The sequence below is a fragment of the Monosiga brevicollis genome, genomic scaffold (genome assembly GCF_000002865.3).
Source record: "Monosiga brevicollis MX1 MONBRscaffold_21 genomic scaffold, whole genome shotgun sequence".
NCBI classification, from domain to species: domain Eukaryota; class Choanoflagellata; order Craspedida; family Salpingoecidae; genus Monosiga; species Monosiga brevicollis.
The window spans coordinates 143,917-168,824 of NW_001865058.1; the positions used below are offsets into that span (position 1 = coordinate 143,917).

The 24,908-nt window shown below is 54.6% G+C and overlaps 7 protein-coding genes across 7 annotated transcripts; 4 read left to right on the top strand and 3 right to left on the bottom strand.

Annotated features, from left to right (window-relative positions):
• Positions 1-1,768: 1,768 nt before the first annotated feature.
• On the bottom strand, positions 1,769-6,849 carry MONBRDRAFT_10380 (uncharacterized protein; the record flags this gene model as incomplete). Its single annotated transcript, XM_001748183.1, has 12 exons — positions 1,769-1,927; positions 2,050-2,309; positions 2,455-3,067; positions 4,492-4,692; positions 4,791-4,907; positions 5,015-5,188; positions 5,311-5,394; positions 5,500-5,847; positions 6,015-6,311; positions 6,447-6,477; positions 6,592-6,719; positions 6,826-6,849. 12 exons carry the CDS (start codon positions 6,847-6,849, stop codon positions 1,769-1,771), a joined length of 2,436 nt encoding a protein of 811 aa, XP_001748235.1.
• Positions 6,850-8,063: 1,214 nt separating this feature from the next.
• MONBRDRAFT_33555 (uncharacterized protein) lies at positions 8,064-9,426 on the bottom strand (the record flags this gene model as incomplete). Its single annotated transcript, XM_001748184.1, has 1 exon — positions 8,064-9,426. Exon 1 carries the CDS (start codon positions 9,333-9,335, stop codon positions 8,064-8,066), a length of 1,272 nt encoding a protein of 423 aa, XP_001748236.1. The 5' UTR covers positions 9,336-9,426.
• Positions 9,427-9,838: 412 nt separating this feature from the next.
• Positions 9,839-11,115, top strand: MONBRDRAFT_33556 (uncharacterized protein). The gene has a single exon (XM_001748095.1). The coding sequence runs from the start codon at positions 9,864-9,866 to the stop codon at positions 11,037-11,039; it is 1,176 nt and encodes a 391-aa protein (XP_001748147.1). The 5' UTR covers positions 9,839-9,863; the 3' UTR covers positions 11,040-11,115.
• A 1,474-nt stretch (positions 11,116-12,589) lies between these two features.
• Positions 12,590-16,810, bottom strand: MONBRDRAFT_27699 (uncharacterized protein; the record flags this gene model as incomplete). The annotated part of the gene is made up of 17 exons (XM_001748185.1): positions 12,590-12,848; positions 12,947-13,025; positions 13,132-13,294; positions 13,420-13,489; positions 13,795-13,869; positions 13,920-14,062; positions 14,183-14,246; positions 14,378-14,457; positions 14,540-14,714; positions 14,817-14,882; positions 15,014-15,360; positions 15,458-15,524; positions 15,632-16,029; positions 16,128-16,320; positions 16,417-16,468; positions 16,596-16,707; positions 16,787-16,810. 17 exons carry the CDS (start codon positions 16,808-16,810, stop codon positions 12,590-12,592), a joined length of 2,367 nt encoding a protein of 788 aa, XP_001748237.1.
• A 474-nt stretch (positions 16,811-17,284) lies between these two features.
• On the top strand, positions 17,285-20,271 carry MONBRDRAFT_38167 (uncharacterized protein; the record flags this gene model as incomplete). Its single annotated transcript, XM_001748096.1, has 11 exons — positions 17,285-17,314; positions 17,565-17,634; positions 17,748-17,789; positions 17,919-18,016; positions 18,115-18,206; positions 18,376-18,517; positions 18,586-18,688; positions 18,787-18,857; positions 18,973-19,241; positions 19,385-19,451; positions 19,557-20,271. 11 exons carry the CDS (start codon positions 17,285-17,287, stop codon positions 19,704-19,706), a joined length of 1,134 nt encoding a protein of 377 aa, XP_001748148.1. The 3' UTR covers positions 19,707-20,271.
• A 669-nt stretch (positions 20,272-20,940) lies between these two features.
• MONBRDRAFT_38168 (uncharacterized protein) lies at positions 20,941-21,667 on the top strand (the record flags this gene model as incomplete). Its single annotated transcript, XM_001748097.1, has 1 exon — positions 20,941-21,667. One exon carries the CDS (start codon positions 20,941-20,943, stop codon positions 21,487-21,489), a length of 549 nt encoding a protein of 182 aa, XP_001748149.1. The 3' UTR covers positions 21,490-21,667.
• Positions 21,668-22,497: 830 nt separating this feature from the next.
• MONBRDRAFT_27702 (uncharacterized protein) lies at positions 22,498-24,711 on the top strand (the record flags this gene model as incomplete). The annotated part of the gene is made up of 5 exons (XM_001748098.1): positions 22,498-22,555; positions 22,700-22,819; positions 22,937-23,008; positions 23,081-23,344; positions 23,426-24,711. The coding sequence occupies 5 exons, from the start codon at positions 22,498-22,500 to the stop codon at positions 24,709-24,711; spliced, it is 1,800 nt and encodes a 599-aa protein (XP_001748150.1).
• Positions 24,712-24,908: the final 197 nt, after the last annotated feature.

A 24,908-nucleotide genomic window follows, 5' to 3' on the forward strand; every position in this document is an offset into this window, starting at 1 on the left:
GCAATGGCAAGAAGTTGTTTTTTTGTTCTGACAGGCTGGGTCAGAAGGAGCGGTCTGTCAAGCATACCACGACGTGCCGCGGGCCTGGCGTGAGGGCCCCCGTCAGATTTTGTTTGAAGAGTAAAACATGCTCTTGTACCCTTGTCAAGGTTTTCTTTCCGACTAAGCAGCCGCGAGCGCAGGTCCCATGAAATTGCAGCAGGAAGGTCAAAAGAGCATGAGAGCATTCATCTCGCCCCAATCGTGGCGGGTAGAGGAGTCAAAACCTGGAAACAACGTGCGAGGGCCTTACCATTGGCAGGATAAAGAAACTGCTCGCATTCTTGTACGGTTTGCGGCGCCGTGGTCTCCTCGTGTATGAAGAGTGCTGTGTCCTCGGCAGAGTCATGTTTTCAAGCCGAGAGTTAGGGGGACTGCAACACACATCAAGCAAGCTGGAGCCGAGAACGAGCCCTCACCACCGCAGAGGGGCTTGTCAATGCAAGCGACGGTATACTTTTTTTCCTCCTCGTTGTAAAAGAGCTCATCAAACAGAACGCGTGCCTGCAGGTTTTGCCCGTGTGAGGTGCTGTGTGGCTGGCAGGGACATGGAGGCAAGGCAGGTGGACCGACCTTGCGTGGCGCTGGAAACCCGGCACCCGTGGCCACCACGCCGTTGGCGACGCGCACTTGCTGCTCTCAGAAGATTCCACAAGCAACACAGCAAGATGACAAAAGAGTGATCAAGAGCGTGGATATGCGGGGTCAAGGAACGATGGGATGGCATGCACTCGCGGGCTCGTTTCGCACCCTCTGGTTCATGGTCGTGTAATGCGTCACACCCTCGTCGGCTTGGGGTTGGCTGTCGTCTTCACGCATGAGATGGCTTTCAACCTCGGATCGGCTAAGCCGAGCGGCGTCACAGCTTCCATTTTTGGGCACAAAGACCTGCATATTTGCAATCACCAATGCAAGTGAGGCGGTGCCCCTGTGCCCGAAAGCCAGCGATATCGCGACAGTGACGTACATCCCAACACTCTGCAATGACGCGTGCATAAAGGGCCTGGTGCTTGGACATTAAAGCCTTCATGAAGGGATTATCCAGGATGTCCTCATCATACGAAACAGCCAGCTGCATCGCCATGATGCCGGCAGTGCCCCGAGAGGGAAAAGCCGTAGTGGCGCGCAGCCCACGTCAAGAGCAAACGGAGCCAAAGTCTTCAAGCTGTCCTTGTCGCTGCCCAGCCAAAATCTATCAGCGCCTCTTGCCACCAACACACCCACCCGCACACGGAGGCGCACGTGTGCCCGTGTTTGTATCCGTGCCCGTGTCTGTATCTGTACCTGTGCCAGTGTCTGTGCCTGTGTGTGTGTGTACGGAGCCAGTCGGTCTCTCGCTTCTTCTTTATCGTCAGTGGCAAAAAAACATAAAGAACATAAAAAAAAATGAAAAACACGAAAAAAATTTAAAAAAAATAAAAGTTTTAGATGCGCACAAACATGAAAATAAAAATTTAAATCTAAGGGGAGGGCGTCCTCCGATCAACTAGGGCTCAACTGGTCGGTGTCGGATTGATTGGCGAGTTGGCTGACTGACTGCCCACTTTTTCTGTTTGTTTGTCTGGCTACTTGCCCGCCTAGCGTGAGAGCATTTGACAGGAAGAGGTGGAATACGAGAGAAAGACAAGGAGGGAAAAGGAAAGTCCAGTCGTCCATTCGGCTTGGCTTGCCCCAACAGCCCAAGACTCACACCCGATGCACAAAAGCAAGCGCTTTCAAACAAGCCTGTTCAGGGATCAATGGCTTTACGTTGTTGGGCCAGATTGAGGATGATCTCGCCAACACGCTTCATATCATCCAGCTCGACATAGACCTGAGCTGACAACCGCATCCACCAGGGCCGGTCTGACGTCTTGGGCAAGCTCGTGGGCATTTGGAAGGCCACAATCTACGCGCACCGAGCATGTCCACAGCGAGGCAAATTCCGATCAAAGAGATGAAGATCGAGAGAAATTGATACCAATGGGGGTTTTTTTTCCCGCTCTGATGAATAGCAAACCCGTCGCGCACCTGAATGTTGTAGTCTTGAGCAATGTCTGTCATGAGGGTCGAAGCCAAGGGCCAGATGGCCTCCGGCAGCTCCACGGCCACCATGGCATCGGTCAGATTCAACGGACCGGCCAAGCGCGTGCCCCACAATTTGCTCAAGTAATGGCCAGCCTCTTGCGCCACCTGACGCATATAAGTGCGGATGGCGACGTCACCGCCGATAGCTGAGCGAAAGTCAAAGGCTGCCTTGATCGAGGTGAAAGCCGTGTAGTCGCGGGTGCCTAAGCATGCGACAATCGAGAGCAGTGTGTCAGCCTTGACACGGGCGACGAGATGTCGTTTCTGCCTTTCCGGACCCTGGGCCACGATGTTTTTTCTCTTTTTTTTTTCTTTTTTCTTTTTTCTTTTTTTCGAGTTGGCACCAACCTGTATACAAAAAGTCACGAGCGTAGTCGTGCGCCGCCCATTCGGATGACACGACGGTCGGCGTCACGTCTGCCTCCAGTCCCTCACGCACCCACAGAAAAGCCGTGCCCTTGGGACTGTATAACCACTTGTGACCATTGCCTGCATAGTAGTCGACCCCACTTGCGGCAAGCTTGCCCATGTCCAGTTCGATCTGGCCGAGCGCATGAGCACCGTCCACCATGACCTGCTGCACGCCATGGGCTTTGCTTGCTGCAGCCAGCTTGGCAATGGGAAAGCGCAGCGGGGGAATGCTCACGATGTGGGAGAAGAGTGCCAAGCGCACGGTGGCGTTGGGATGACTGGCACGGTGCTTAATGAGGGCCTGCTCGACCAGCGTGACCACATCATCCTCGCTGGCCAAGGGAAATTCCACCTCCACAACAAGAACGCTGGCGCGCTTCTGACTTGCCAGCCAAGTCAAGGTGTTGCTCACCATGGCATAGGCGCACGAAAGCACCAAAAAGGTGTCATTTACGCTGTGTGCCAAACTGCGCAAAACTGCATTGATGGCGGCCGAGGCGTTTTCCGTAAACACGACTTGTGACTGGTTGGCCTTGATGTACTCGGCCAGCTGAACGCGAACCCCCTCTAGAATGCCTTGATAGCCGCCTGAACCCCCCCCCAAAAAAACAAATCCATATCATGAGCTTGACTGCACATCAGTCCTTCGGCACACGCGGCTGCCACCTCTGCGCACCTCGAAACCAATCATCAGGGCGGGCCTCCATCTAATTACCCAAATCCCCGCATCGCAAAAGGTGCGCAAGTGCATTCAACAAAGGAACGAGTGAGCTCTTGAACTGGATTCGAGCTGATACCATGATTTGAACACGCACGAGTCGCCATGATCGAGGCCAACCTGTGTGACATAAGCTTCCTGGGCAGCCCGGACGCTTTTGGGAACGGCGCCAAAACTACCGTGGTTCAGATCTGCAAGTGACCAGCAGACCACGGTGAGCGCACTGACGATGGCACCTCCTCTGAGCGTATTCCCGATCATTCCGATCTCAAGTCGAGACGGCCAGTGGGCACAGACCACACCACCTACTCAGAAAGCCGTCTGCCAGCTGAAAGTGCTCGAGCATGCCATGCCCAAAGCTCGGCGCAGCCGTCGCCACCTGTTCATCCACGACGGACATCCTCCCACCAACAGCCCCTGCCATCACGTCAGATCCAACACCAGCCACTTCCCCCAGCGCTGCCACTGAACCTGCAACACCCACCACCATCACCGTCCCGATCGCTGCCGCTGCCGCTACTGCTGCTGCTGTTACTCTCTTGTGTTGCTGCATTGTAACTTGTGAGTGATTGCAACACACACACACACACACACACACACACACACACACACACACACACACACACACGAAAAGCTTTTATTTGTGTGTTGCAAATTGTTTTGGACGGATGCTTGGCGGATGTTGCTACTATGGGTCGATGGGCTATTCATGACCATGCTGGCTACTGTGTGTGTTCTGGTGCCGCCTGATGTGATGGTGCTTCTATAACTTGATGTCTGGATGTTGTGTGATGCCCCAATGTCGTACTTGTGGCCCGATACTCGAGTGCCATCATGTTTCTTCCACTTCTACGTTCTCTTTCTCTCTGTCTGTCTGCTTCAATCCCTGGCTCTCTCTGTCTCTCTACATCTCTCTGTCGTCTTTTCCGCGGGATCGAGAAGAAACCAAGCTTGCGCTCAAGAAACATTATGTCTTCAATGGCCATGAAGAGAGAGTCTTGATGAAGAGCAAGGCCAGGTCCAACAACACAACACCAAAGATGTTCACAAACACACAAGCCGAATCAGCTTGGCCAAATAAAGAACGAAACAAGCTCAAACTATGACTGTGACTCGGAGGCAGCCAGCTGCAGCACCTGCGTCTTGATGGTCTCGTCCAGATTTCCCTACGTCATCAAGTGCCGGCGATCAAGTCACAATTTTGACACGCACCACCCCTTCTGGTTGTTTGATCAGCCAAAACAGGATGAATGTACCTGAACGGCTTGCACGAGCGCTGAGCGATAAAGTTCAACAAGAGCGGTGAGCTGCACATCGCCGGCCTTGATTGTGCCATTGGTCGGCACGGCGTCCCCCTTGCCTTGAACTTGTGCCTCCAACTCGCGGATTCGCCGCTCCTGGCTCTCCTTGATTTGATTGAAAACCACAAGCGGAATAGAACCACCGCCGTCGTCATCCTACCACCACACGGAAAAAGAAAAAAACAGCAAGATTAGACATGCGTTGGCAAAGTCAGAACAAATCAAAGACCAGCATTCACCAAGGTGGTACGCACCCCAAAAGGAGCGCTAAAACCACCGCTCTTTTGGCTGCTTTCCAACTCGCGGACCCGCTGCTGCAGGCGCTCCACCTCAGCATCAGCTTCGTTCTTAGCCTTGGCCATGGCCCCGAGCTATGGAAAATTGAGCATTGCCTCGTGTAAGCATTGCGGATAAAGCAAAAGCCACATTTGTACCTTTGAGGCAACCCTTCACGTCTCTCAGTTTGCCAGGCACCCACCTGAGCCTTGAGTGCCTGCGTGCTCTGTTCAGCATCGGTACCATCCTCGTCTATCGACCCAAGAAGATCATTGTCAGTCGAGTTTGCACACATGGCAAAGCAAGAGGGTGTGGCAGCAGACGAACCGCCATCCGCCGCGGACCCGGCGCCTGCAGCTGGGAAATAAGCGGACAGCTAGTGGTCGGGCAAGCAAGGCGAGTTGATGCGCGAAACATGGTCAGCTTGTGGTGCACGTCAAGACGTCATCAACCACACGCGCATTAAATGCAATGGGGCATGAACAGGGCAAGGCCAACCTCGGCTTGCAAGTGGTCTTTCTCCGCGATCACCGAGGCATGGGCCTCCTGCTCTTGCTTCAACTTCTCAGTCAACTCCTCCACCTGAAAGTTATGGAGCAATCATGCCGGTGTTATCAAGTGCACCCCTGGCCAGCCAGGCCACGCGAGAGCCGGCAAGCAAGGTGGGACAGTGGAGCTGTTGCGTACTTGTTCGCGAAGCGCATTGAGCTGAGGGTTGGTGGCGCGGGACGGTGGAGGATACTTGGTGGACGATTGCAGGTCGGTGGTCGAGGCAGGTCGGCTGCTGTCCGCGCTGCCTTGGTCGGCATCCTCGGGCAGAAGTTCCAGACAGCGCGCGTGATTGTTAAGTTTGGCATAGCTGTAGGCGCTTCGGCCTCCGGTATCCCGAAGGTCGACTTGAGAGCCGCGTTGCAGGAGCATGGTGACCAGCTCGTGCAGGCCCAGCTCGCAAGCGAACATCAAAGCCGACTTTTGCTGGCGGTTCTGAGCGTTGACGTTAATGGAGTGATTCAGCAGGCAAATGGCTGTCTCGCGCTGATACAAAGGAGCGGGAAGCAAAACAGAGCATAAGCACAGACGCACAAAAGAGAAAAGAAAAAAGTGAATGAGGTTGAGGGAGACAAGAAAAATGGGCTTCAGTCCCAAGCTTTTGACCGAAGTTTAGCGAGAGGGGGTGCTGCCAACACGGTGACCGTCCGAACCTGGTTGGCGCGGATGGCCAGAAGCAGGCAAGTATTTCCATCATGATCCGTGACCTCGGGGTCGGCACCTCGCATGAGAAGGAAGGTGAGCACGTCCGTGTGTCCGGCAATGGCCGCGTGCATGGCTGCTGTTTGACCGCGCAAATCAGGCGTATCTACGGCGATGTTGCTTTTAGAGCAGAGGAGCTTGACACACTCCACGTGCCCGTTGAGAGAGGCCATGTGAAGAGGATTACGGCCCTCCTCATCAGGAATGTGCGCTTCCGACTCAGCCTCCAGGATGATTTCGGCACACTCCTATGTGAATGTGTGAAGACGATGGTTCAAGGGCACGCAAGTCAAACAAGAAAGGCGAGGTGGGTGAGGCATGAAGGAGCAGCCGGGACAGTGCGGCATGGAGAGGGCACCAAGAGGATGCAACCCATCGCGTACCGTGAAACCCAGACGGCATGCCTCGTAGATTCTGAAAGTGAGGTGTAGGTCATGTTTGCCACGGCAAGCACGGACAGGGCAGGTATGAATGACTTTGGAGGTTGCAAAGGCAGAGAGAAGGGCGGGCCAGAGGGGCGCAACGTACGGTACGCGGCCATCATTATCAGCGGCGATCAAGGACGAAAAGCGCTTCTTCTCAACCAAGGTTCGAAGCGCTTTGGCATCACTCTCTAGAACGGCCTTGAGAATCTGGTCGTCATACTTGTTTCGCTCCTGACCAAGAGCAGGGGTCAGCACATGAGCGTAGGCTTGGAAAACATTATGCCCAGAGTAGAAGCAGCCGCCTGGCGTCTATACGTTGGAGTCACGGGGTACTGACCATCTTCTTGGTTTTACGAAACATGTTGCCGGTTTGGCTGTGCAAAAGCAAGATGGGCGGCACCGCACACGGGAAACGAACACGTTTAGCCAGATTCGAGACAGATACGGGGCAGTGGGTGTGAGCGCTGCCTCTCGACTCACATGAACCACGTCGGAAGAGGTGCACTGCCACTGAGGCTTGACGACTCACGCAGTGGCAATCGTAGTCACGCTTCGGGGTATATGAACCTCGCCGTCGACACAAGCGGCGGCTAACACCCGCTGCCCTAGTGACACAGAACACACATTCACCTGTCGATCAGTCCAGTCGCGAGACCTTATCGACTCATCCTCGACAAAAACCACCCCGGAAAAAAAGCCAAAGCCCAACCCTTGGGCAGGTGGGACACTAAACCCGTGCCCCCTACCCCCCTGCCTGACGCTACCATCAGATCAGATCTCGCTGTTGGACGTGTCCACCACTGGCGCTGCCGTTTCCAACCAACAGCAGCTTTCGCCGTGCGCGCGCTTCTCTCTCTCTCTCTCTCTCTCTCTCTCTCTCTCTCTCTCTCTTTCTCTCTCGTTTTCGTTTTTACCTTTTGAACACAAAAATCGAAAAAAAAAGAAATGAAAAATAGAAAAACAAAATTAAAAATAGAAACAGCGACTGCCAATGACGCGATATGTTGAGAACAGCCGTTTTCAACATAAGATTTGGCTTTTCAAGTCAAGTATTTCGTCTCAATTTCGGTCTAATTTCGTCCTAATTTTTTTTTTTTTTCGGAAAAGAATCGTGACTGAAAGCTTTTCGGTCGGGGCGTACTGATGCGGTGAGCGGTGTTGAGCTCACCCTAGCTGACATTCACCAACATACATAGCGCCAATCAAGCGATATGGCAGTGGGCTCTGAAGTCATCATCCGTTCCAAATTAAGGAGTTGGAATATGATATTATTATGATATGAGAATTGTTTTCATTCACTTTGCACTGCGCTTGCCTGGCAAAGCCCCTGGAAATCTGATTTGTTCTCTCTTCGGGCCGGTTGCTCTGTCTTTGGTGCCGCGGGAAAGCCCTTTGGCTTAGATGCATGGATCAATTCAATTCAAACTAGTATAATAAGCGATAATACTGCTTGGGTATGTGAGGAGCATTGGGAGAATGCATTTTTCCCACTTGGGTGCTTGCCGAGAAGAAAAACGTTGGCGCTACGTTCTCAACTCTTCAATGGGAAGCCCTACCTCGGGGGCTCAAGGCGCACTACGGGAAGAGATAGGCAATGCCGTCTGTGATGTTGTCGTGGGGCTGCCTGTAGGCGCCCACAATCAACGTGGCGTCGTCGTCAACGGCGATGCTGCAGCCAAACAAACTGCCGGTCACGGGCGAGGGATGGGGGATACGGATTGGCGTGGCAGCCAGGGTGTTGTCCCACAGACGGTGGTAGATCAGAACCTCGCCGGTCGCGTCTACCCCTTGGGAGGCGAGGAGCAAGGCGTCGGGCAGCAGGGCCATGGCGGCCTGGTACGTGTTGCCACGATCATCGGTGGATGCAAAGGTGGCTGCTGGGTGCCGCCGTTTGCAGCCCTGCGGTGTGCAAGCGAACCAGTTTACTTGAAAGGCCGCGGGCTGGAGGACGCTGGTGACGCTCAACTCGGGGCCGTACGCGGCGAGCTGCAATCCAAATCGAAGCTGGGAGCTCATGGCGTTCCCCGTCAGGGCCTGTAGCAGAGCAAAGGTGCCCGCACTAGGTTGTGCGCGAGCGTAGACAAACACAGCACCGACGTTGTCCGAGACATCGAACAACCGAGCGCCAGGGTCTCCGATGAAGAGAAGGTCGTTACTCAGGGCCAAGCTGGCACCAAATCGAGTCGAAGGGGTCACGCCCAAGGCCGGGGCAGGCAGAATGGTCTGTGTGGCCGTGGCACCCTCGTCAAAGATGCGCACAGATGTTGCATTGGTAGCGAAAAACTGTGAAACAGCCAGGGTGGTACCATCGAGAGCCAGGGCCTTCCCAAAGTTGGCTCCAGGCGCGTCGCCCTCCAGGGTTGCGTCACGGATGGCCGCAACCCACGGCTGGCCTCGAGGCCGACGATGGACGTAAACACTTCCCTGCCCACCATTGTATCCGGGTAGGCCCATGGCCACCCGGTCACCGGCAATCCCGACTGCATAGCCAAATTGAGCTCCATCTTGGGGCTGGGGCAGTTCCAGCGTTAGGGGTTCGGCCATTGCCCCATTGAGCAGCAGGGTAGTACGCATGGCTCGGCGATCAGCCTCGAGCTGCTCCAGCTCCTCAGCCTGGGCCTGCACCAGCCGATTCAGTTCAGCCAGGGTGTGCCGCACCTCGACTCCGAGAACGTTGATGTCACCCTGGCCGGCTTCGTCGCCAATGTGCAGTTGGCCCAACTCGTCCAAGTACATCCGCCCTGCGGGCTCGGCAGCCCCCGGTGCCCCAAACAAACTGCTGCTCCACATCAGCAGCAGCACAAACCCACACGCCAACCCCGCCAACTGGCGCCCAACCTGGGCCATCTTGAGGCTCAGCACCAACCTCCAGACCCCTGTCAACGCGTCGCAGCCGTGAAAGCTGATTGATGCGATGCTGGATGCTTTTTAGAGAGAGAGAGAGAGAGAGAGAGAGAGAGAGAGAGAGAGAGAGAGAGAGAGAGAGAGAGAGAGTTGAATTGAAAGAGAGAGAGAGAGAGAGAGAGAGAGAGAGAGGGAGAGAGAGAGATGAAGAGAGAGACAGAGAGTTTTAGAGATTTAGAGATTTAGAGAGAGATTTAGAGAGAGATTTAGAGAGAGGATTTAGAGAGAGAGAGATTTAGATGTAGAGAAAGAGATTTCGAGAGAGATTCAGAGAGAATTGGAGATTTAGAGATTTAGAGAGAGAGAGAGCTCGATCTGGCATGTTGCCCGTCACGAAATCATAAAATTTCGACGCTTCATGACAGTGTAGCGGACTTGATTTCTGCATTTGACTGTCCTCTTGGCTGCAAAAAAAAAAGAAAAAAAAAAGCTTCAAGTTGGGCCGTCTCCCAAGTTTCGAGGCTTGCAGAGATGGGACGGGGCGGGGCGGTGGCGGCGGTGGTGGCGCTTTTGGTGGTTGCGGGGTGTGTGGTGTGCCATGGGGCAACGGCGCGGCAGGGGCGTATATACGTGGGTCATGATGGCGCGCTCAACTTGGGGGATCCAGAGCTGGATACGGCGCTGAATCAGGTTCAGGTGAACGACGTGGACGTGCTGGGTACGCTGAACGAGCTCAAGACGCTCGCCAATACGGCTAGCAGCTTGTTGACCGAGGTCCAGACTGCAACTGCCGCAGGGCAAGCGCGTCTTATTGATGCTGCCTTGTTTCGCGTCACTGCCGATGTGGGTCCTCTTCCCAATGCGACGGAAACGCTGGGGTTTGCCCGACGTCTGGCCCTCGACAAACGCGAGCTGGTCATCGGTACACGCAACGACTCTGTTGACATTTTTCTTCGACCTGCTAATGATGAGTGGTCGGCTATGACCCATCTGCAGACTTTAATAGCCACGCCAAATCTCGGCAATTATGCCCGCAGCCTGGCTTTGAGTAATGGCGTGCTGGCCGTGGCGGCAGTCGACGCAGGCGGTGCTGGGCGCGGCGTTGTCCTCGTGTATCGCCGCGATGAGCTCGGAAGCTTCTTTGCGCTACGTACCACCCTGGGCCACGGTGCATCATCCACTTTCGGCACGGGCATTGCGTTTCTCGGCGCAGCCCTCTACGTGGGTGATCCCACTTGGAATTCCATCGGTGCCATCTACACCTACACAGATCCTCTGGGAGCATCGCCTCAGCCGAACGTGACCGGCAATCCTTCTCCCAATAATTGCGAGTTTTTCGGCCGCCGCATCGCCGTGGCCAAGGATCGCATCGCTTCGCTCTGCATAGATCGCATACTCCTTTTCAATCCCACCACGTTTGTTCCCTTGCCAGGCCAGGAGATGATGGGCACGAGGGTCCGTGAGATGGCCTGGCTTGGCACGACCTTGGCCGCCATTCGCCAAAATGAAGACGGCGAGGATCAGCGCATCACCTTGTACGCTCCGACTGTTGTGGGGGGACCCTATCTCATTATCAACCAGATACCACTCCCCTTCAACACGACCACTAGCTCGATGACTCGCGGCCTAGCAGCGTCCGGCACGACCCTGGCCGTCGGGTTTCTCAAAGACGCAATGACACCCGGTCACGTTTATCTGCTCCAATAGCCTTTTGCAACTGCCCCTCCTTACTATTCCAGTCTCTTGACCTGACGTTTGCAGCCAAATTGACATTCAGATTATTCTTCTTTACATGTTCATTTTTCAATTGTCGCACGGTTTATGTGCCCTTCGTGCCCCAAAGCGCCACAAGCGGGGCAAAAGCGGGCAAATGGAAACGGGGCGGATGCTAGAACTCATAAACAAGTAGGAGTTCACCCGAAGTGCTTCCAAGAGTGTCGCGAAGAGACACGGCCAGTCGGTTATCCCAAAGTGTTGCGAAAAGGAGCTCGCCTCTGGAGGCCAGGGGAACGGTGGCAAGGTGTTGAAATGGCCCAGTACCATCAACGCGCGCTAGCATGTAGAGCTCGGGACGCGAGGGGTTCGTTGAATGTTGCGTTGCAGCTAGCACGACAAGGTCTCCTACCATTGAAACGCTTGCAAGGGTCATGTCACTTTGCTCTTCCAAGAGTGTTTGCTCGAATATGATCGAGTTCGTGCTGCGGTCAAAGACGGCAAGTGTGATGGCGTAGCTCGAGCTCATGACCAGAAACACGTGCTGCCCTGATAGTGTCAGCTTAAAGGCATCCATCGCTGAAAGGTGGTAAAGTGTAATTATCGGCTGGCTCTCGAACCTCAGGGTCGTTGTGTTTTGCTCGTACACGTGCAAGCTTGGCATAGAGAGAGTGTAACCATCCTTGGCCACAACCGCAAGTGTGTTTCCGGCAAGCGCAATGCCCATGATGGACGGGTTGAAAATTGGGAGGACAATTGTGTTGACCTCTGGATGCCATGGATCTTTTGAGCTTGCGCGGGTCACATAAGAGAGGCGAGCCTGCGGCGCATCCCCATCTGAACGATGAAGGCCGTAACATTGGAACACCAAAGCTTGCTCTGCTACGACGGCACTCTCAACATCACACTCCGGCTGCTCGAGCAACTTTTGAGGCTCTGAATTGGACCAGTCTGTACTGGCTGGGTACGGGTAGAGAAGCGCCGTGAGGCTGTTATACCCATGGGCGACAGGGGTGCTAGCAACAATCAACCCCTGGGTGTCCAAGGCAAGACCTCGCATCAGCTGCATATTCAGAGGGATGGTGACTCGCCCAGGTGTCGGGAGAAGGCCGTTGCGCAGCAAGCGCAGGCGCAACACCTCCTTTTCGGCCCGAAGCTCTTCCAGACGCTCCACCTGCGCTCGCAGCGTGCTATTGAGTGCCAGCAGCTGATGACCAACATCCACACCGGCTAAGTACACGGCCGGCCCCGAGGCCTCACCCAGCCGCAGGGCGCCTCCTGACGAAATGGAGATGGGCACATCAGCCACAGATGTATTCGTACCAACTGTGCCCCGGACCGAGTTGATCATCAACAGCAGCGACACCACCACCACCGCCACCGCCATCCTCTCGCTTTGCCCCGCCGAGAAAGCCAAAGAAAAAATTACCAAAAATCAATAAAAAACAGTTTCTTGAGTTCTTCACCACACAACAAAATTTTCAAGTTTCCATGCATAGGGGATCGATTATTCTATGATGAGGTGTGGCGAACAAGCAACACGACTAGAGTTTGAAGCGCTTAAGGGCGTTTTGACGACCGGCAGTTGAAAAGGCACGCTGGGGATGGGCGGCCGTTGGGGTGGCTGCTTCGCGCTCAATCCGCTGAATGCGTTGCAGCATTCTTGCAAAAACCTTGGTGCTCTTGTCATTCGGATCGATAAAGTTGCCAGTTCGTCGCGGTGGCGCTGGCGTGAGGGTTTGGGGCCGTCGTGCAGCACGAAGCTGAGCCCGTAACGCAGTCATGTCACCGCGATCTTGGTGCCTGCGGTGCAAAGCGAACGGCAGAATGGGCATCCAATCCCCAGTCACAACACGCCCACAAGCTTGTTCAACACACGCAAAGCACCCAAACTGGCATACCTGAGCAACTGAATATTGAGCTTGGAACTCTCGTCGGCCCCGAAGCAAGACACGGCACGTTCCAAGCCCGCCATGCGTCCTACGTGCATGGGTAAGGTTACGGGAGGCAGTGAGGCAAGTCATTCATGCAACAAGACCCCACAACGATATGGTACTGCGCCCCTCACAACGCAGGCTTCACGTACGTCCCAAAAGTGAAATAAGTTGACCAACTTCACGCGCAAGGTCACCCAAGCGAGCATGGGCCACATCTGCAGTTTGTGCGGCGGTGTTACTTGAACGCACGACAACGCGGGGCGCTACAGGTGTTTCTTCTGAATCTTCGTCTTCCTCTTGAAACTCCTCCAGCTAAGTGGCAGGTCGCATGGGAGAAATCAGTCAGCAAAGGGCACCGTAAGGAGGCAAGACGATGGGCGACAAAAGGACCGGCGGAATAGAAGCGATTGCTGATGATCGAGCAAATTCAGACTCACTGCCACAGCGGCGGTTGAACCGACACCCATGTGTGACTCTTCAATACCAAACACGTTGACCATGTGTAGCCTATGCGCGCACAGAGTATAGGTGGGTTGAGTTGAGTTCAAAAGATCAGATTTGGCCCTTCCAGATTGAAACACGGCATTGGGGCCATCTCAGCACGTATGCGCACGCACTCATCATCAAGATGCGGCTTTAAAGAGCGATTACGCGTGGTCAAGGTAGACAGGTAAGCGCGAGCATCCTGAAGCCAGGACATCAACTCCGAGGGCGATTCTTCGCTCAGGTGTGGGTTGAGCGCTTGCGTGGCCTCCAAATCGGCCTCGTGCGCTCGAAACGCACAGCCATTGTGCACCAATGATGCGTCAAACCTAGTTGAAGAGTAGGGCAGTCGAGGACAGGGCATGACGCGTCGGCTTGACAGGCCAAAATTGGAGCTGAAAGTCCTGTGGCAGTTGTAACACAGGCGCGAGCAAGTCGACATCAACTGACATACCGCAACACAGTTGCTCCACAACAAGGGAAAACGCCCTGAGCATGCGCCCCCAGTGACTCTGGGGAAATTGCAACAGCACTAGCGGGAAGCGCAGGGGCGGGCTCAAAGCGAGCCGGCTCCGAATGATAGAGGCACGTGTCCACCTGCACCCAAAAGACATAAGAAGAAGTTGTGGGGTGTGCGTGTGTGCGGATGAGGATTGTACAAGTCAAGGCGCGCGGCGCGCTGGCCACGGTTGATATCCAGCAGGTGAATCCTCTTACCTCAGCAGGCAGGAAGTTCATGTGACACAAGCGACAGTGGTAAGCTCGCGAGAGACACCGTAGTCTATCATGACGGTAAGACGGGGAGGATTCGTTTGAGGAGGTTGAGGATGGCATAAGAACCCTCGTGCACGAAACAAGCTTCGTCTGCAGTCAAGGGCCTCTATGTTGCAATAGCGCTGGGGACAGACGCACCTCCAATATACATCTTTGGCGGATAAACCTTGAATGCGCAGCTCTACCAGGTATTCGTTGAGGTCCCACTCGGTATCTCGCTACATAAAGGCCAGGTGAAGTGAGGTGGCCTCATAGGCAAATCGCAATCAAAATGGAGCGCTGCAAGCTGGCAAGACTGACCTCGTGGTGACAGCGAAGGCGGCCTTGAGCATCCATGCGCATGCGGGAATGGTCACACAAGCTCTCACGGGCTGCCCAGGGTAGGAGTAGACGCTGACAGGCTCGGCATCGGAAAAGCTGTGTCACCGGTTGTCCCGGCTGCAACATGAGCTCAATCTTGCGCCAACACAGCTTGCTGTATTTTGCAAATGCAAATGAGAATCAGCATCCAGGCAGTAGATGGACCAAGCAATGGGTAGGTTGGGAGGAGGTCGACCGTATGCAAATGGAGTCAAACCTGAGCAGTTTGTCTTTGGGATCCTTGATAGCCTGGAGGTCATCGTGGGTCAACATGTCGGATAGCCTGCGTAAACGCGATCGAGCGAAAACCAGACATTGCGTGCATGAGAAACGATGGACCCCAAATCAAAGAAGAAGAAACAGTCGCCAGAGGAGGAAGCAGAAGGGGGGGGGAGGGGGGGGGAGGTGCCTTACTGTTTGATGAGTTCTGGGTCAATGGCAGAGAGGCTGGTAGGGCTGGCAATTACGTCGTTGATGTGTTCATAGATAAAACTATAGGGCAGCCGTGCGGTCAACCGGCACGTGAGCAACGCGTGCCTTTTGACAAGGACAGTGCACAGGCAGCCATCATACGTAAGAGTTTCGTTGACGAGACTGCTCATTTTTAAATAGTCAGAACTGATGAGAATGGACGCCGAGTTGTAAACGGAAAGTTGGGGCATGAGGGCTGTGTCTGCGTCATCTTCCACCGCCAAAAATTCACGATCTGCTGCATCTAGTTTGCTCTCTGAGGTCTCGTGTAGCTGCTTGAGCCAGGTAGCCTGGAGCGGAGCAGGAACGGCGTGAGTCGAAGCCAAAAAAAAAAAAAAAAAATAGCGACGGGCCCACGCGTGACCATGAGAATCAGGGCCTGCAGACCTTGACATAGCGAAGCAGCCACTCAAAGATTGTGAGATCGCAGTGAACAGAGATGTCCACCGATCGCCTAAAGCGGTGAAAAAAAAACAGAGAACGTTGCGGTGCAAATCAGAAAAGGAAAGAGACGATGCAGGTGTTGTGCATGTCAGGCCATGCACATGGCATAGTACGCACGCGTCGTCTTGGCTGTGAAGGTAATTGCGAAAAAAGCCCATTTTCTTCACGAGGGGCCGATAGGAGCAGAAAAAGTCACGACGGCGACGGTGACTGCTATCAATCACATGGATTGTGATGACAGAGGACAGTCGCTCGGCGCGGTGGCGCTCCTCCGGGCTCGTCACGTCCTCAAAGTGCCCATTGGTAGACTTGGCACTCCGGGCCCGGTTATGTGAGGATGAGAACGGCGATGGTGCCTGTGCAAGCGCCTCGCTGCCATGATGGTGGCTGCGCCCATGCGTGGTGGCCGAGCCATCTCGATTGATGCTAGCTGAGGCGATGCGACGCGAAGCTTGGCTATCGGGGCGCGCAGATGCAGCCCGGGAGTGGCGCGCAGATCCAGCTCGTCGCTCACCCTGATGCAACCAGAAATGGGCCAATTGACAGTGGTGAGCAGAATACGGTGGGGCGGGGCAGGCAAGGGACGAAGCAGACGGCAGGGGGAGATGGCGACCTGGCGGGGCGTGGCGGGTGCGGCGAGAAGATCGGGTTTGTACAGGTATCCATGATCGCCGGGTCGGGGTCGCTCTGGCCGAGAAAGCGGCGGGTTGCCGGCTTCGAGGACCGAGTTGAGCGAGAAGGTGGCAGGGCTAGATGGGCTCACAAGATGGGCACTTTGAACCCGGTTCATGGGCGCTGAGCGAATCCTGGCGGAAGATGTGCGGTGGGCAGGGTGCTGTCAAGCTAACAGACCGTTGGAGTGGATTTGGTAAGGGACGTGATACGGGCGCAGCGCACAATACCGTTGCGAGGGGGCGGGTGTGGCACTAATGGGGTCCAAGCTCAAAGCAGGATCTGAACAAGTCCGATGGAAACATGAGAGTGCGGCAACGCTGAGGCATTGAGCAGGGGAGGGATCCCGGAGTCAATCAGGTAAAAGAAGGGTTTGTACCAGGGCGACGTTGGGCAGAGCGGCCCGTACTACGGGCGAGGCCATGTTGCGCAGAGGTCGAGGAAGACTGCCTCGTGCGGGCCAGGGCCTGTTGAACAAACTTGGACACCTCGTTGGAAAACTGGCTATCGTCCAGCCGACGCTAAGGACAGGGGTTATGCGGCCTGAGCTTTGAAGTGGTGCATCGGGTCGGAAACGCTTGGAAAGGGATCTTGGCTTACCCGATAAGGGCCATCGCGATCCATTCCCGGCAGTCCACGGGGCGAGGCGGGCGCGCAGGCGCGCGCGTGATACGCTAGCTACAGTCGATGGTGATGGTGAAACTGACGGAGAAGCCGGCGGAGAAGCTGACGGAGAAGCTGACGACGAAGCCGAGGCCTATCGATCCACACACGAGTTGAGCTTGGCGGCTCCACAGACCGCAGCCTTCAACTGAGAACACTCCAGTGTCCCGCCGGAGTGCGCGCGCGCGCGAGAGAGAGAGATTTCGAGAGAGAGAGAGAGAGAGAGATTTTTGGTCTCTAAGCGATAGCGTGACTTTGATCACACTTTTCACAGATGCTCATAGTCTTTAAACTACACCTTTAAAATTAAAGACTTCAGAAGCCTCACAACAACACATAACAACGGCACAACAGCTGTTTTGAGGGAAATTCACTGGTGGGGGATACAACACGGTGATTCCTCGTGTGCAAGTTATTCACCAACAACTTGCCAAGATGTCAAACGCCGCGGCGCTGCATGCGATTGTGAGTCTGAGGCTGTCGGATATGGCAGCCGGCCGGCGGTACTGGACGTGTTGAACGCGTTGGACATGTTGGGATGGGGCTCTTTCCCACCCGTTGAAGTTTGGGTGGGATTGAGGAGAGAGAGGCGTGTTTTTCTGGAGTCATGGTGATGTGCTGAAAGCGAGGGCAGAGGAGCCAAGACCCATGTGTTCCGGCAGCGCTCGCGACCGGACAGCTCATCCGCTCATGCTGTATTTTACATTGCCTGTAGCGCTCCTCGGTGGCTGCAACTGGCCCTGGTGGTCGCTCCTCTGTGAGCGGCATTGTCGCCACCGTTTTCGGTGTGTTGGCCTATCAACTCTCATGTTCAGCTGCGGGCTGGCTCGGCGCCCTGACCTCTGCTCATCTCTACCACTCCCTCCGCTTGCCCGCCCACTCGTGCGTCTTGTTGCAGGCAGCACCGGCTTCTTGGGCCGCTATGTCGTCAATCGCCTCGGTATGTAGACCGGACAAGAGTGCAGCCAGGATGGCCTTGTTGCGGGCAGGTGAAGGCTGAGAGGGGCGCTTTGCTTGAGCAACATTATGTTTTGGCTCAGGGTCAGTTTGGCTGGTTTTGTTCTTGCAGGTGGTACGGGTTCACAGGTGGTGCTGCCCTATCGCGGCGATGAGCACGACTGGCGCCACCTGCGCGTGACTGGTGACCTAGGCCAAACGCACTTTTTGGTCAGTTGTGCGCTCCGCTCGCGGCGTGTGTCATACCTCGATTCTCATTGTGACCGTGTTGGTCCTGCCGTTCTTTTCTCTGCTTGTTCTACGTCTAGCCGTTTCAACTTCTGGATCGCGCCTCGGTCGAGAAAGCCATGAAGTACTCGGACGTTGTCATCAACTTGATTGGCCAGAGCTGCGACTCGCGGTAGGTACCTGGAGGCTCTGGCCCGTGGCGTTTCTTCTGCCACTTATTCTCTATTTTCAGAGCTTGGATGACTTGCCGTCTCGGGGTTGAAACTATTGACTCAATGTCTCGGGGTTGAAAATATTGACTCAATGTACCTCTGTGCCACTTTTTTTTTTTTTTTTTGCAGCCATTTTGCTCTCAGCGATGTTCACGTTGAAGGTGCCAGGATAATTGGCGAGGCGGCTGCTGCGTCGGGTGTCGAAACCCTCATCCATGTGTCTTCCATGAATGCCGACGCCGACTCTGAATGCGACTTTTACAAAACCAAGGTACGTGCATGTTCTTCCCCCGTCCTACAACTTGAAGAATCACTGACTCATTGTATCGCCTTTGGCAGGCTCTGGGCGAAGAAGCCGTGCGTTCAGCATTCCCCGATGCCATCATTGTCCGTCCTTCCGATGTTATTGGCTTCGAGGACCGCTTCCTGAACCGCTTTGCTGGTCGGTTCTGCCACTGTCACTGCTTCTGTCTTTTGTCGCATATCCGCTTCTTGACCATCTTGAATTTTGACTCGGCATTGTGCTGGATTTTTCCGTAGAGTGGCGATCATTCCCTTTGACTGGTCAGCCCTTGTTCGACGGTGGCAAGGCCACCAAGCGCCCTGTGTTTGTACGTCTTTTTGGAAGGCCATTCCTGGCTTTGTGTTGGTTTCGCAAGCACCCAACTTTAGCCACTGGCCTTGCCTTACCCTCTCGGCGCTTCCGTTTTCTGTTGCTCGGCTTAGTCGCTGGATGTGGCTGATGGTATCATTGCCGCGGCCTCCAACGCCAAGTACATCAAGGGCCAAACTTTGGAATTCTTCGGGTATGCTTTTTTTTTTGTCCATTTTCCTGGGTCTTCCGTCAAGCTGTCACGCAGCACTGATTTCAATCTTGGTATGATCGACCTGCGCGTTAGTCCCCGTGAGTACACTGTGAAGGAGCTAGTCACGTTTGTCAACCAGACTATTCGTCTTCCCAACAACCCAACCAACGTTCCCGTGGCTGTCGGCCGGTATGTCTCTCGTGGCGTTTATCATCAATCATGCCTGCCTCGTCTCTTACCCTTGGCTTGCGCGTTCTCACAACATACTTTTTGCTTCCTTGTTGTCTTGCGGTTTTTATTGCGGTTTTCATTGTGGTTTTATTTTCTTTCAGGGCCGTGGGCCGCGCCTTTGATCGCCTGCCCCTGGATCCCATTATCAGCGAGCAGGATGTTCTCCGGGTATGTGCATCCGCTATCGACTGGCTATTTATGTGTGGTTCTCTGCAGTGTCGGCGAGTTGGGCGCCCGATTCATTTTTTGTGTGGCATGCATGCGCTACCACAGCTGTCGACTTCGGACAAGCTGAGCAAGAATGTCATCACTTTGGAGGATTTTGGCATTGAGGGCACCACCATGGAACGCGTGGCCCTCAACTGGCTGCGCCGCTTCCGCAAGCCCAGCCAGCACGATGACTTGCTGGATGTCCCGCACTAAACTCCGCCTAGGCGGACGCCTTTTTTTCATCTTGACGGTGGGCCCACATCCCACAGGTGCCGACCTTTTCCAGATTCCTGCTCCGTCCCTTCCTCTTTTCCCTTTGTGGACGTGCAGTTCCTACACGGGCGTCTTCTTTGGAGACGTTTGCGTTTGTTCCCCCCTACTTTTGTGTTCTCCCAGGTTCTTTTTCCCACTTTCTTCCTGCACTCTCGTCCATTTTTTTTTTCTCGTTCTCTGTCTATCATGGCTTGATTCTTTGCCTCCAAGCTGCCGGGCCTCTGCGACTCGTGGTCGTGTTGTGTCTGTGAGTGTGCTTTTTTGTTTTTATCACATGTCAACAAGCCTGGATCTTGGGACAAATGTTCCACCCAGCTCTGCGATGCTGGTTTTTCGCCTTGTGCGCCGTAGCGAAAAGAAATCCTCTATAATGAGCATGAATGGAGCGTCAGGAGGCTCCTCTCCCGATCAAACTTTTCTTTCTCCCATGTTGTTCTGCCGAGAGGCGTTCGGGCTTGGTAGCTTCCAACCCATCCAACGGCTCCAAATCGAAACTGGATCCTTTTATGCTTTTTGAGTGATAGCGCTTGGTTTTCCTCAATAAATTTGAACCCAAAAATCTGCTTCACTGCTATTCGCTCTTATTCCTCTGAGGTATCAAGAACAGATGTTGTGACCATACCAAAACAACAGCTGATCTGGAAAAGAAGCAAGTTGTGAGTTTGATCGAGCATCAACGGCAGCCGAACAAGAGCGCCCACATTCAGGGGCCTGCCTCCGGTTCACCACTGGTTCTTGGTCGATTGAACGCCATAGCCAGCCCATGGGCCTTCGGCTTTCATCAAACGAGAACAAACAACACCCAATACAGGTTGAAGGACGAGTGCACCGCACGAGCTGTTGGATGCATTTGCGATTTTCCTTTCTTCCTTTATGCTCTCTCTCTCATTTTATTTCTGTGTGTGTGTGTGTGTGTTTTTTTTTTTTTTTTCTTTTTCACAGTGTGAAGCGTACATCAACAACACGTTGAAAGGTACGGTTGACGTTTGGCAGCGCAGGGGTGGGCAAGGGCGGCGCCATCATGTAGAGATGGATGCGTGTGGTGGTGTATGGCTTGCTTGAACAGGGTCCATTCGTGATGCTGTGTGGTTGACTCTGGCCGGGGCGGACTGCAAAAGTGGATTGCTGGTCGGGGATCTCACACGGTACTGGTGGACGGCATCGATGCCCGCAGATGGCTGAGGAGTTTGGTTTCGGCGGTGAAGAGGCAACGGGCTTTGGCGAGGAGGCAACGGGCTTTGGTGAGGAGGCAACGGGCTTTGGCGAAGACGCTTCGGCTCCTGCGCCCGTGTCGTCTGACGCTGCTGCGCCAGCCACCGACAACTCTGAATCATCGGCGGAGGCGACAACCGTGGGGCACGAGGAGGACATTCGGGCAGAGCGTAGTGGTTGGCTAGTGACCATTGAACCCAAGAAGACGCTGTCGCGCAAGGGTGGCAACAAGGAGCGCTGGTTCAACCTCTCCGAGGGCACGTTGACGTACGCAGCGTCTGTGCGGGCCGACCCGATTGCGACCATCCCGATCGCCGACATCACCTCTGTTGAGGAGCATCCTGGCCAGGAAGACAGCTTCACCTTGGTCATGAAGAAAAAGTCGCTCTTTGTCAAGGCGCGCGAGGCTTCGGAGGCGCAAGCCTGGGTGGCATCCCTGCGCAAGGCCCAAAAGAGCAGTGTCACCGCCGGCTTTGGCCAGAACCAGTCGGCCAACGCCCTCCTGTTTTGAAAAAGAAAAAGCAGCTTGTCAAGTTTCGAGATTGGCCACCTCGTGTCAGTAGTGAGTGTTTGCATCTGCCAACATCACTGAAGCCAGGCCTTGCCTGGTGTTGGCGTTGTTGCTGCCATCTCTATGAGTCTTTTTTTCTTTTGTCTTTTTCTTCTGTTTTCTTTTCTCCCATGCGCACATCCATCTGGAAGGGGAGAGAGAGAGATTGGAAACCATGGTCTAGCAAGGGTAGGGCAGTTGCTGCATGCAGCGGGGCAACGGCTTGACGTGCACGGGTTATCCCTGCTCGTCTTGTTCGTGCTTAGGTGATGACGCCATGTCTATTTCTGTTGTTGTTTTAATTGTGAGCGGGTTGGATGCTGATGGGCGGCATGGGCAAGCTTGGTTTAGCGCCTCGCATCTTCCCGTAGCCACTTTGTAGCAGTTTGTTTGCCGTGCTTGGATTGTCAGTGCCTCTCTCGCTTTTATGCAACGAGCATGAGCATGGTACTGGCATGGCCTTTCACTTATCTCAACTCACGGGTCAAGTCGGGGTCTGTGCCATGGGTACAGGATTCAAGCCGTCACTGCTATATATGCGTGTGTTTCTGGGCTGCCGTCTCTGGTAGAGGCTGCCCGGCCGACTCTCCTTCATTGTCGCGTCGTTCCGCTCACCGGTGGTCGAGTTGTTAACACTTATATCAATAGACTTCGGAAACACGCTTTTTTTGGGTTTAAGAACACGGTTAATGCACAGCATGCATGATTTCTGACTTTAACTTCTGCGGATGCACAGAACCGAGCTCTTCAAACGTCGTTTGCAGTTGTTTGGGCAAACCGCTGTTTCTCGAGTCTTTTCCCGTGACATAACGGTCGAGTCTTGCCGTCTGACAATCCGTTTTTCTATCCGATGTAAAAGTTGTGCTTGCTGTCCGAGACAAGTTATGGTTGTTTTATGCATGCGAGCTGTAAGGGGTAGTTGTCTCTGACTCATCATAGATCAAGCTGTAACTCGAGAACGTGAACGAAATGATCATGTTGGACTTTTATGGCAGTCGTGGTGGCAGTGTCGTGGTGCGTCACAGGAGTACCCTATCGAATTCGGTGTTTTTGGAGGCTCCGCTCACCCAACGCTCATGGTCGTGCTGCTAACTCCATTCGTCAGAAGAACAAGTTACTAGGAAGAAAAATATTATTACTACTCAAGTTTACGGGGATGTCTAATCCATAGCTCTGAGGTTTTCTTCTTACTGGACGCTCACGCTTGAAAGTGCTATTTTTCTATCGCCGACGCACCGTGCCCCAGTGAGGAAGGCGAAACAGTCCGTCGCCAACAGCAGCATGGAGGAGGGTACGATGCTAAGATGAATTGTCTCCGCTGCAATGTTTTCAGTCAAGCAACACGTATTCTTATGCTCCCTGACCAGCGTGGTTTCACTGCGGAGCACTCACGTTTTCACCGATGTAGCCGCAGCGAAGGAGGAGAAGCAGGATGACGGTGCCCCGAAACCCAAGCGCGCTCACAGGGCGCGAAAGCAGGGTACGGTATGGTTGGGCCTTGCTCGGGCTTAAGCACGCGCTCGGCGATACATCTCACAAACGTTGAACCCAGGCACTGCCTCAACGGCGGCCGCCGTGGCGGCACTGCAAGCCAGGATGCTGCCGTCGTCAAGCAAGGTATGGTTTGGATGGAGGCATACGGAGAGTCGTGAATTTTTCCAACCCACGCGTTTCAACCCACGCGAGGTCATCGTTCGGGCCACAGATCTGACGGGCTTAAGCGGCGCGGGTGTGGAGGCAAAACAGGAAGCACAGAACAAGGAAAAGCAGGACGAGCGGGACGCGAAAGAAGAAGCTTTGGAGAAAAACGACCAAGGTTTGTCCCGTCGTGTTGTTCTTGCGTTTTGCTACAAGTGGTTTCTCATCGCACTTTTTGGTGCCTGTTGTACCGCAGCAGACTTAGATGGCTGTGAACAGTTTGAGGCTATGGACGCCTCGAGAGACGGCGTGGCGCCCGACTTCTTGCGGAACGCGGTGCAGCACGCCCATGACTACGGCGTCCACGGCGAGGGGCTGCTGGTGGCCTACAACGTCGACCGCTGCCCGGACCTGACGCAGCCGGCCGCTCACGGCGCCAAATTCTTCTTCGACGACGACGCGCGCAAGCTCTTCATCACCTGTTCCGCTTCAAATCCCCACGGCACCGGAGCATCGGAAGCTAACCGGCAACTGGGAAATTGCATTGATGCGCACAACAGCCTCATCGGCGTAGACCGCCTATCCACACTTGGTGACGGCCAAATCAGCCATTTTGGCGATGCGCCAGACGTCGCCGTGAGAGCCAGAAGCGCCGACGGCGATGTCCTGCCTTTGATCATCGTCGAGCTTGAGATGGGCAATCGCAAAGTGGCCGCAAGCCGCCATCAAGGACACACGCTATTCGAGCGCTACCCAACGCTGCGTGCTCTCGTTGTCATTTTCGCGCCCTTTGAGTTCAATTTTGACCGGGTAACGGATATGACGGTTGCGGTCGGATGTTACTACCGCGAGCAGGCAGGCGCGCCTGTCGTGGCAAAGCACGCGTTTGACCTTGGCACGGTTGCATGTGACCGCAACGCTTGGATGGACCAGCTGGGCAACGACGTCTTACCGCCCTTCGATCCTTCGTCATGGACAGTCTGCCGCGCCACGCCACGCAAAGAATTCGAACACCTCGCCATCGACATCGAGCCAGCGGTCCTTGTTTTTCCATGCAGCGTTTTCGAGGTGCAAGGAGATGAGGATCTAATGTTTGCTGCAGCGGTGAAGGCACACGCCCAGAGACTCGAGGGCATCGCTCTGAAGTTGGACCTTGCGCGCGTTGTACAGAAATTCTACGAACCATTTGTGACCAGGGCGTCTCACACGAGGGAGGTTTGGCGCATGCTCGAGCGCATGCGAGATGCCGTCACAACCTTCCGAGACGTGAGTGCATCGACGAAGATGCCCGGAAAGGTGACAAGGCACAAGCTGGAAACGAGCGACGCAAAACAGAAGCTGAGCATGTCGACAGCGTTTGGCAAGGTTTACTCGGGCTATCGCCAGCAGCTGCTCGATGCCGGCGTTAATGTGTCGGGCACACCCGAGAACCTCGGGCAAGTCGATGAAGATGGACGCAGGCTCTCCGAGCTTTCCATGAGGGACATGCGGAACGCGACCAGCGCTTTGTGCGGGCTAGTGCGTGAGGACGATGTTACGCATTGACGTCTACACGCCAGGGTTCTCTTGTTATGAGATGGTATTGCGTTGTCCAAAGACCGTGCCTTGTGCGGTGCCCAATCGATCACGTCGTGTCTTCTTTCTTTCTATGATGGCTGCAGGGTACTTTACTCTTCACGAGGCGATGGCCACACACGCCAAACGAGCAAAAAGGGTATCAAGCACCGATGGCTTCGAGCAAG